Below are 11,906 nucleotides of genomic sequence, written 5' to 3'. Positions count from 1 at the left end.
CTTTTTATAACAAGATGGAATAACATTTTATGTTATAATAAACTCAATGTTCTATCACTAATTTTGTAATATATCCTTCATCTTTTGAAACTCAAATAAACTCACACATTTACTCTATTTGGTACGAATTTTTATGTCTGATTTTTAAAAATTGTGGTATAAAATACCATTAATTTTACATAGGGTGTTTTTGTTTTTTAGTTTTATTTTATACAAGAGGTATTGAGGCAATTAGCTCTTTTAAATAGCAAAAATTTGTGTGAGACGGTATCACGAGTTTTATTTTATGAGACGGGTCTCTTATTTGGGTCATCCATGAAAAAGTANTTTATTTTGAGATTAAATAATCGAGTACTATTTTTAAATCCACAAAAATTACTAACACATATATATGTACCTTTTTCAATTAACTTTTTGTGTATCCGAAATCAAAATAATAAGAATCAGAATGTTGAGAGTACCATGGCATCATGCATGAAACCAAAGAACAAGGCTAGCAATATAATGGCATAGAAAAAGCTTCATTCTTCAATTAAGCACAAGGACAATTTCATTCCAACCGCCAACTCCTAATCAAGAAAAGGAAGGAAAAAGAAGAAGAAGATTCACAAAGATTCAATAACTTTGAAGATACAACTTTTTCACTTAATTTCACACAACCAAAAATCAAGAACGAGGAAAAAATTAAACTCTATGATTTACGAGTACATTTGATTAATGAATTTGGTCAAGGCCTCCTTAGATTGCTTTCACAGCTTGGAACCTTGGCTCCTTAGGCAAGAACTTTTGTTCCTCATAAACAGACATGTAGTCCCCAAATACAAACTTAGGATACTTGGCCGAATTCTCCACTTGTAATTTCTTCTCCGCCTGCACCAATTCCTTTGCAGGTTCGATGGTGGCCTTAAAAGATGGGTTGTAAAACGAGGCAATTGATCTCCTGTTTCCCTCCGGCAACGCCAAAACCCGATGCCAGACACTCTTGTACTTGCCATTGCTCAACACTTCAATCTGATCACCAGTGTTGATCACTATGGCGTTTTTGACCGGCTGCACGTCGATCCAAAACCCGTCTTTCAGGATTTGAAGGCCGTTCACTACGTCGTCTTGGAAGAGTAAGATCACGCCTCCTGCATCCGTGTGAGCTCGGAGGCCGTTCACCTTATCTGGGCGTGGACAAGGTGGGTAGTGGCTCACCTTCGTCCCGAAAAAGGCTGAGTTCTCTTCCTCTTCTTCTCCACCGTTGAACGCCTTGTTGATGTACCCTTTTGGCAGGCCTAAGTTCTCGTCCATCACTTCCATCACTCTGATCGCCAGTTTCTTCAGTTCAGCTCGGTATTTCTTCATGGTTTCCCTGTTAATTGTAATATATATTCAAAATTATTAACTCGGATCTCAGAAAAATATTTATATCCATGATCATCTTATCAACTATTACTTACTTGAAACTAGGTGTTTGTGAAGGCCATTCATCATGATTCTCATCCGAGAGCAAGAACACGTCCTCCCAATCAACACTTTCCACTAAACTTTCATCGCTTTTCTTCTCAATCAATTCCTTCAGCAGATTCACCGGTTTCGAATTCTTGAAGCCGGGCTCTCTTTCAAACTTGTAGCACTCAGATGCAACTTTCTTCACCCTATCCAGGAGATCCTCAGAGATTCCATGATTGATCAACTGTTCCCAAATGCATAAAATTAATTTAATACTTTTCGAAATATATTGCGCCCCTAAAATGTTAGAATCCAAGATTAAAGAAATCAGTACCTGAAAGAATCCCCAGTCTTCGCAGCAATTGGCAATCTGAGCCAGGGTTTTGGATCTCTCGTCTCCATTGAGTTTTGAGAAATCGATTACAGGGATCGCCATGGAAAAGTTTATAAATATATTTAATATAGATATAATTCTTAAGATTTCTTGCAGTTAATAAGCAGTTCTAAGAATGCTTAATCTGGTGCTTAAGAACTCTGCATGTTGGCCTATTTATATTGCAGCAATACCCAAGAATTCCGTCAACGCTTTTGTATTTATTAATTTATTTCCGTGTCACATTATTTTATTTTAGTATTAAGGTATCCGTTACGGTAATGGAATGGGCGGCGACACAATGTCAAAACTCGTTAAGGTCAAAATTTTGCATTTATATATATAAAATACACCCCACAACAGAAGCATTCTCGCTTAGGTTATATATATGTACCTGGAATTTCATTTTTAATTTTGATTGATCAGTATTATTTGCCTGAGCTTGACGCAATTAGCTAAAAAAATGTCAACGTTGAGAGATTAATTATTGGGGTTTGATCGTTAACAATAATTTGCAATGTCAACTCCAGTTTCAATGGAATTAGTTTACAATGTCAATTCCAGTTTCAATGGTGTCTACTGCACCTTCAGCTCCTATAAATTCTCTTTATTTTATGTTTACAAATATAATTGAAGAAGATCGTGTGCCGCAATTGATTGAATGTGCAATGGTAGTGGCGTATATCGTATTACAATATTTTCTTTTTATAAGAAAATATGTACGTATAGGGAAGTCTTCACATTAGATTGCGAAGAGATTTCGAGTTACAAACTCAATTATAACAAAATTACTATCTCAGTTAAAAAAATGATTATAACTCATATTACACATCCATGTCATCCGATCATCTCATATAGTCACATATCGATCTCTTCAAATCGTGAAAAAATATTTACTCTAATGATAATCGTGGGGAATTCAGTCCAAGTCACATATCGTAAATACATAAGGACGATTATGAGTTAACAAAATGGAATGACACCTCCGTTGCTATGGGATCTTTTGGACAAAATTTAAAAACAAATATATGACTGCTTAAACTTAAAATGAACAATATCATATAATTGTGAAGATATATAATTATTATTATTCAAATATAATTAATTTAGAATAAATAAATGTAATAATATATACGCATACAACACATGTACGATCACCGGCATTTAAATACGCTTCGAATAACACATTAATTACGTTGACTATCAATTTTTTACTTCATATTATTACTTCCCCTTTGACTTTTGAATATAATGACTATGCAACAAATAAATTAATGTGCACGAATATTGAGGGTTACGGTATGATTACTTGAGGATAAACAAAGTTATCGTTCTAATCTTGATTTTAAACCCACGACATCTCCAGCTTATTTGTATTTTTAATAGAAATTAAAACTGTTACACGGTTACATTAATGTCATATAACCCGTCGTTTAACTAGATATCTTATCGTACAAATCGTCGGTTTCTTGATTTTATGTCTTAAGATGAGGGCACATTGTTTATTGGTACATGTAAATGGTCAAATGGTTTATTGTTCTAATTTTTGAGTTGGTAAGGTATCGTTGCAATTAAGTCTCGAATCCATTAACAACATGTAATCGTGACCACAAAAAAAATCGAATTTAATTTATACTTTTTCCCCCGAGAATTTAATGTATAATATTTTAAGAAAACGAAGTTAACTTTTGTTATGTCGATTAACTTATCTCGTTTTGAGTTTTGATCCATGGAGTATTCAAACTTAAATTAAAATTTGATTTTCGGTTACGAATTGCATTTAATTCCCGTAAATTAACCTAGACGAGTAATTGGATGGAGTGATGATCTTACACAAGATCTTGATTTTCCAACACAAACTACATAGAATCTTCTCTTAAGTTTTGGACGGCTGACTTTTTGTTTAAATAATAATTACAGATAATTAATTTCTCATTCGACAAATCAAATCATGCCACTTTACGAGAATTACACCTAATTAAACATTTTTTAGTGATTAGTACGTCAAAGGTACACGACTGGCCGTTGCAATAATTTTCATATATTTTTATTCATGTTGACTCATTTCATAAATATATATAATGCAAATAATTATCAATGTTATTAAATTCTTTACGAATAATTCAGGCATCAATTAATTTAAAATGGAAGTGAAGTGAGTGGTATTTATAATTAGTTATAAAATTCTTTTGAATATTTCATCATTATAATGTAAGATAGAGCACTAGAAAGCTTACGTTCTCCCCTAATGAAAAATTTTAATTTCGATATATTTAAATTTAGATTCAAAACATGTAAAATGTGAACTTTAAATAAATTATTTGTTTTTTTATAAAAAAAAAATTGATTTTAAAATAAATGACAGCTGTCACTTCACCGCAGTCGATGAGTGCCAATTATTTTTTGTTAATTAAGAAAATCAAAATTAAGTGTTAATTAATATACATATGAGCCGAGGATATAATAAGTAATAAAAGGGAAAAAGTCTTCAATTAACTGTCAACCCACATGCTGCTGACACGTGGTGTTATTCTCAAGACATTAATTTTTTTACAATAATAATAATAATAATAATAATAATAATAATAATACGGTCTAGGCTGCCTGTACTTCTTTGTTGCACACGTTATATTAGTATAAAATTTGAAAAAATTTAAATGTTTTATTTATGGCTCTACAAAAAATTTCATAATCTTTCGATTATCGATCTAATTAATTGGTTGATAATTTTATAATACAAAAATATGAGTATTTGGCGTCATGTTTAACGACATTCTATTATACTTTTTAAATAATATATCGTTTTGAATTAATTGTTCATATGTTGTGTACGAGTATAGAAGGTTAGGCATGGTGCAACAAGTAACATTAAATTTTTTTCAGAGTGAAAATTGTATTATATATTATGAAATATGGTCAAAACCCGTGATTACAAGATCTATCAGCCGACTAGTACTAACATAGTGAACGAGCCTCGGATACCAAGACATGGTGGGCCATTAAGTTTACTGACGTTGGAATAACGTGGTACGTACAAGGCTCGCCACCAGAAGATTCATACTTTCGGAGGGATCGATAGGGCCATATAAATTTCCACCAGCTTTGCAAGTGCATATGAGCATATCCGAGGTATGGGCAAGGGTTTTTATAGAAACCAATCACAGCCTTGTATTCGTACTTGACCGAGTATTTGCATTTAATTAGTATCAAAAACCTAGCTAGTACCGAAAGTCCACATGTCTCAAAGGAGAGACGGGAATTTCCAGTACGTGGGAAGCCATGTGAGAGGGAAAGAGGTTGTACACCAACTGCTCATTTCATTGGTCACGTGCATATATATCGTGTTATGGTTAGTTTGATTTTGCGAGGTAGGAGTTGTTCCCAGCCCAGGCACTCAACGAGTTCCATATGTAAGTAGTAATGCGCTCGTCATTTCCCACATGCTAGTGCAACCTTTTTTTTTTCCAAATAGAGAACTTCGTCACAATAACAATATCCACATGTATGATGGATTACTTCCCAGAGAGGCGGCATCCATAACATCTTGGTGAAAAAAGTGCCTTGATTTAAGAACCCAAGCAAGCAGTGAGTTAGGGTTGACTAGAATCTGCTAAATTTGTTTAGCTAGAAGAGCTTGATTAAAAGCTTCAAGGTGGCGAAATCTCATCTCTCTCATACATTTTGACTTGCAGAAAGCTTTCCAAGTCTTCCAATGCATCTTTTTTTTTTTTCCGTCATCTATACAAGTTTGAATATTTTTTCTCAATCTCGTCACAAATAATTGATTTCGAAATGCGGGATCATGACATAGCATAAGTAGGGATAGACTGAATCACATATTTTATCAAAAGTCTCTTTGCCCCCAGCCGAAAAGGTTTTCCTTTCCCGTTCCTGCATTCGTTTCATCGCCCTTTCCACAAGATATTGAAAGTGAAGATTCTTGTTTCTTATATAGAAAATGGTGAGGCCAAACAATTCATGATATTGCACGACAGGAACAACTAGCATTGTTTTTATGTTGTCCACCACTCGTTCATTGGTATCAGACAACACATCTCATCACCTTCTCAACCCATGTAGGAGCGAAACTCATTCGATGCATAATTCTTTAAATAAATTTCCATTCGAATCGGTCATAAACGACTTTACTTATATCTAACTTTAAATCTACTTAGCTCTTCTTTCCCGCTTTCCAGACTTCGGATCAAATAAAACATCTCAAAATCATGTATATATAATATTGTCATAGATTAATCATCCTATATAGGTTAAAGTCACTCTGGAAATCATTGATTGTTTTGTGGAAGATGGGTCATAATCTAATTTGTCAGAGCTCGAGGTCACGAGAACTGGAAAGTTTTAATTGAGTCAGCAATCTTGTTACTTCATTGGATCCATGATCAGTAAAATTTATTTGCTTCAAAACCCTCAAAATCAGTTTGCACTGCTTGAGGGACGAAAACCTACACCAGGGCTGGCCCGGATGTAACAATTAACATTAACTAATATGTATGAAAGTCATGTAATTAATTATTTAAAAAGTCAACGAAAAGGAATTTTTAAATAATCACTATATAAAGATTTGACCAAATTAATCAACGTAATTATAAAATAGTCGTGTGAAGCTTGTGAAGTCACCAACTTGTACCTGGTCGGATCTTACTTCAACTCCAATTGGGAATTTTTTTAAATATATTTTGTATATTAATTCAAAAGACTCCAAAACTTTCAAAGGGATCCCAGTTATCCGAAATCCACAAATCAATTGACAAATAAATTAATAAAATTATTTTATAAAATATGGCTTATTTTAAAATGACATATACCCAAATTAAATGCCCTTTCTGTGAGGGTGAATCTTTTTTTATATATATAACTATAAAATTATCGGTCATTATCCTTCAATGTGTGTTAATTGAACTCTCGAGTTAACGTAGAAGTCTGCAAATCAGGTAAACTACGCCGTGCAAATCATATAAGTGAAATTCACTACAAAAAATATTGGTAGGATAAATTGAAGTCATAAACGTTTTGGGTACCAGGGACCGTGAAGGTGACTAGCTCATTGCTCATTACATTGTTGGATTCTAACCTCCATTATATTTGTTTAACTAAACCTAATGATTGAATAATTAAGCAATTGTTGAATAGATCAGTATAGAAGACTGAACATCGATTTTAAAACTCGGACATTATTTAGAAGTTTTTTCTTTTTTTACTGTATAACCGTACATGGTTATCACTAGGGTCTAGAGGTTTAAATGAATAGAATCAAGTCGAATATTACTAAAATTTTAAGGTTCATATTCAAGTTTGATTCAAAGTTCGGAATTTTTAATATTTTTCACTCGATTTGGCTTGAATCAAATTATTCGAAAATAAATGTTCGAAATATATATTTATTATTAATATTATATCAATAAAATATTAAAACTCACGAACCGAACAAAATAATTTCGACAATTTCATTCGTGAATCAAGTATTTTTAAATCCCATTCGATTCACTCTATGAATTCCAAATTGAAAACTATTTTCCAGGAGTGAGTCTCATGTGAGACCGTCTCACGGATCTTAATCTGTGAGACGGGTCAACCCTACCCATATTCACAATAAAAAGTAATACTCTTAAGCATAAAAAGTAATACTTTTTCATGGATGACCCAAATAAGAGATCCGTCTCACAAATACGACCCGTGAGACCGTCTCACACAAGTTTTTGCCATTTTTTTCCAAATGTCCCTCCGGAAACTATTTTCCAAAGTCCCTCCTGCTATTGGCAATCATTTGACTAGTTACACGCTTTAATTTACTAAATATAGGACATTTATTTACTCATAAATCAATGGAAAAACTTTATTTTTTTTAATAAATGCATAGATATTTACTCATAAATCAATGGAAAAACTTTATTTTTTTAAATAAATGCATAGATATTTTTTTCGTCGGTCAACATTACACCGAATGAAATGGACTAAATACAGACGACCACTTAAATATAATGATTTTGAAAAATATATAATTTATTCCACATGGAGGTCAAATGACTATATTATAAACAATTATAATAATAATTTCCTAAATTTTTGCGGGATCATTCAATGAATCATTACAGTACAACTACATACGATCGATAGGTGTCACCACACAATGTTAATGAGAAAAAATTTAAATTTTTTAAAGTAAGCAAATGTCAAATGAATATGCATCGTGATGGACGTTTAATNTCCTACGTGATCGATGAATTTTACCAAAATAAACAAATAAATTTACCTTCACAAAATATATTTTCATTTTATGTTAATGAATAAAAAATTTGAAAGTATATTTTTTTTTTGAGTTGAGAGAGAGAGTGTGTGTGTGTATATATATATATACACACACACACACATATATATACATATATGTATGTATTATTGAGTTAAGGGTGCATGCGTGAGAGTAGTATTGGAATGGGTGACCTCCTGGTAAGTTCTTATGTGTCAAAATGCTGACGTTGCGCCGCTTGATCTGGTTGGTTAAGTAGACGTAAAAATGTGACACCAGATCCTAACGAGTAATATTATCTCTGCTGGGGACAGGACCAACGGTAGGAAAATAGTAACACTGATATCTAAGGGCTATGAGACAGCATCAGTAGATAGACACATACCTCCCCGAACTCATGGGCCTAACAGCCCAACCCATTAGCATCCAAGTATGTGCACTCTGCGTTGCCAGAAATATAAGGAAATAAAGTCGTGCTTTGGTTAACAAGTATAGCTTTTGACCTAGTGGTAACCGCTTGATCCTAACACACACACATATATATAATATATTCAATGAATTTTATCAAAATAAATAAATAAATTTACCTTCACAAAATATATTTTAATGAATAAAAAATTTAAAAGTATTTTTTTAGTTGAGAGAGTGTGTGTGTGTGTGTATATATATATATATATATATATAATTTAAATTTATGATTTGTTTGGTATTCTAAATCGGTGAAAGAAAGGATAGGAATGAGAAGTTAAGATAAATTTTAGAAATAAATAAATTTAAATTTTTTAAATTAATTAAGTTAAAGGGTATTTTTGGATATTCACATTGATATAATAAAAGAGAGGCAAAACTTGTGTGAGACGGTCTCACAAGTCGTATTTTGTGAGACATATCTTTTATTTGGGTCATCCACGAAAAAATATTACTTTTTATACTAAGAGTATTACTTTTTATTGTGAATATCGATAGGGTTGACCCTCACAGATAAAGATTCGTGAGACCGTATTACAAGAGACATACTCTTTTAAGCAAAAACTTGTGTGAGACGATCTCACGGGTTGTATTTTGTAAGATGGATATCTTATTTGGGTCATCCATGAAAAAATATTATTTTTTATGCTAAGAGTATTACTTTTTATTGTAAATATCAGTAGGGTTGACCCGTCTCACAGATAAAGATTCGTGATGCCGTCTCACAAAAGACCTACTCTAAATTTTATGTATATTTTTATCTATAAAGTGAAGTATAGATAACACAAAATAAACTATAAATATCAACTCTCTTATTTAATATATAAGAATATAAGAAAATGATCGCAAATTCAAATCTTTCGGAAAAATCGCATTGATATTTACGTTTTATTTTTTTTATTATTTATATTTTATTTATGAATAAATTTGACAAATATTTTATATATAAAAAAAACTTAGATAACACGAAATAGAACCTAGCTAAATATCAACAATCTTGTTTGATATGTAGGAATGTAAGAAAAGGACCGCAAATTCAAATCTTTGTACATGCAGACACCCTAGACAATATTTGTCTACGCCTATCCTAAGAATCTAACCTAGAGAAAATCGCATCAATCGTCAGCAACATGTGGGTAGAGAATCAAGAATTTAAACGAATATAATTAAGATGTTTAAGATAATGTTAAAAATTCACACTTCTTGTTAGAAAAAAAATTAAATAAAATTCACAATTCTTCAAATTACAACACCCACGTGTACATGACTTGTTTGGATAACTGAATGCCAAATTTAATATTTTCAAAGATATCATAAGTGATTTTTTTTAATGATAATGAAACGCAAAACCATTATATTTTGATGCGTACTGAATAAATCTCGGATTCACGTAAGTAAGAACAACCTATTCTTAGTTTCTAATTAGAATTAATGGAAGACTTCTTGTATTCCAATACATTCCTTGTTTTTTTTTTTTAAAAAAAAAGCAGCCTCTACATATATGTGGAATGAGCGAGTTTGACGTTGGTGAATAAAAAAAGGATATCGAGGTATCATTGAACATAATGATAGTCACGTAATGAATTTATTTTTGAGGTTTTAATTTTACCATTTACACATCGTACATGTTAATCAGGAATTATTCTTTGATGGTATAGACTTAATTCTTTATTCTTCAATCAATTGACTTAAATATTTCAATTTAATAAGGGGGTGTATTCAATGTAGGAGATTTGCTGACTTTTAATGACTTTTGTAGATTTTAAAAGTCTGAATGTATTCAATTACGACTTTTACATAATTCATAGAAGTCTAGTAGTATTCAAAATAGACTTTCATAGAGTTTTAAAAAGTCAAGTGATATTCAACATTGACTTTTAATAACTCTATAAAAGTCTATAGATATTCAAATTTTCAATAGACTTTTAATAATTTCGTGGAATTCATTAACCTAGCTCCTAATAGTGTGCGCCTGGCTATAAGTCTATAACAACCATCTTTTTTATTTTTTTCTAAAAATAAATAAATATATAAATCGAGCTTGATATTCTTTCTCTCATTTCACGTATTAAAATTGTAAGGTCCAGAAATTTAATTCGCGTAACCAAAATGCATGCAATCTAGGATTTTTATTTTTAATTATATGTTTAATTATTTTTATGCAATTTATGCATAATTCATGCATAAAACTTTCAAGGCGTAACATTTATCATCATGTTTCATATAAACTAAAAAATATATTTTATACAAATATTAAAAAGTCGAAACGAGAAAATAAAATAAATTTTCAATATGAAACGGTTTTGACTAAATTTGGGGATTATTAAATATTTGTTATCTGAAGTTATCTATTGAATGTATAATTTCATAATATCCAATATATGGATATTATATATCTCAACGATACTCGCATATGTGTTCACAGTAGGTGGACGTCATGTCCAGTGCTGGAGCCAGAAATCTGGCTCTGTCAGGACTATAATTTTAAACTCTTGAATCTTTTAATATTTTAAATTAATCTACCCATGCTAATATAATATTATTCCAAAATTATACAAAATTTACATATAAATTTTTAAAAAAAATTGGGCCACCCGGGCTAAAGCGCTGGTATACCTTAATGTGGCTCCGCCCGTGGTCACGTCACTTCAACCGTGACATATTAAAATCCGTTGTGAACACCTATATGAACATCGTCAAGATGTCATCCACGTATTAAACGTACAATTTCATCCAATTGAAAAATGCAATCTCAGTACCACTAACATATTGGTTTCCCAACAGATGAAATATAATATGTAATGGAATCTTGGTAAACACTAATGATTAATGCGCAAGTAACATGAAGGATTCTGATTTTGTCCGACAGAAACCCAACTAAATCTAACATAATATCAAAACACACCGACCACGAATATGACTTCATTATTTTATGAATATGACTTCATTATTTTATATATATATATATATATATATATAAGCATTTCATTGGTAATATTTGTGAAGAAGTGAATCCCTAATCCCTATGCTTTGATGAGAATGCCGATTAATTAGGTCGAGCATGTGTAGACACTTTGGTAAAATTTGAATTTTATAAAATCATATTTCTTTTAAATAATTAGATATAAAATAGTAAATAATAATAATTTTAATTTGATTGTGGATTGAAACCCTATCTTTTGTTGTGAGGATCTATTTAAATGGTACACATATAAATAATTATATCTTCTTTGGATTAATTAATTACAGCTTTCACAATAAAAAAACTGTTTGGAGCATCCAAATAAATTTAAAAAAATTCATAGTTTTTGAGAAATTTAAAATCACATTAACATCAAACAATTTAATTTAAATTTCGAAAAAAAG

At 31.2% G+C, this 11,906-nt stretch overlaps 1 protein-coding gene across 1 annotated transcript; it reads right to left on the bottom strand.

The window, feature by feature from the left end:
- Window positions 1–510: 510 nt before the first annotated feature.
- Window positions 511–1,943, bottom strand: LOC140961951 (1-aminocyclopropane-1-carboxylate oxidase 5-like). Its single transcript, XM_073420751.1, has 3 exons — window positions 1,769–1,943; window positions 1,443–1,678; window positions 511–1,354 (listed from the first exon to the last, which is right to left on the bottom strand). The coding sequence occupies exons 1-3, from the start codon at window positions 1,868–1,870 to the stop codon at window positions 739–741; spliced, it is 954 nt and encodes a 317-aa protein (XP_073276852.1). The 5' UTR covers window positions 1,871–1,943; the 3' UTR covers window positions 511–738.
- Window positions 1,944–11,906: the final 9,963 nt, after the last annotated feature.

The sequence above is a fragment of the Primulina huaijiensis genome, chromosome 16, assembly GCF_012295235.1.
Source record: "Primulina huaijiensis isolate GDHJ02 chromosome 16, ASM1229523v2, whole genome shotgun sequence".
NCBI lineage: Eukaryota > Viridiplantae > Streptophyta > Magnoliopsida > Lamiales > Gesneriaceae > Primulina > Primulina huaijiensis.
The sequence above is the reverse complement of the archived record's forward strand: the minus strand, read 5'-3'. Positions and strand labels throughout refer to the sequence as shown.

Bases quoted from the DNA above. Each gene is read 5' to 3' on its own strand.
- LOC140961951 (XM_073420751.1), bottom strand. From the start codon at position 1,870: ATGGCGATCCCTGTAATCGATTTCTCAAAACTCAATGGAGACGAGAGA. The intron at 1,679-1,768 runs GTACTGATTTCT...ATTTGGGAACAG, and splicing joins AAGACTGGGGATTCTTTCAG to TTGATCAATCATGGAATCTC. The intron at 1,355-1,442 runs GTAAGTAATAGT...TACAATTAACAG, and splicing joins TCACAAACACCTAGTTTCAA to GGAAACCATGAAGAAATACC.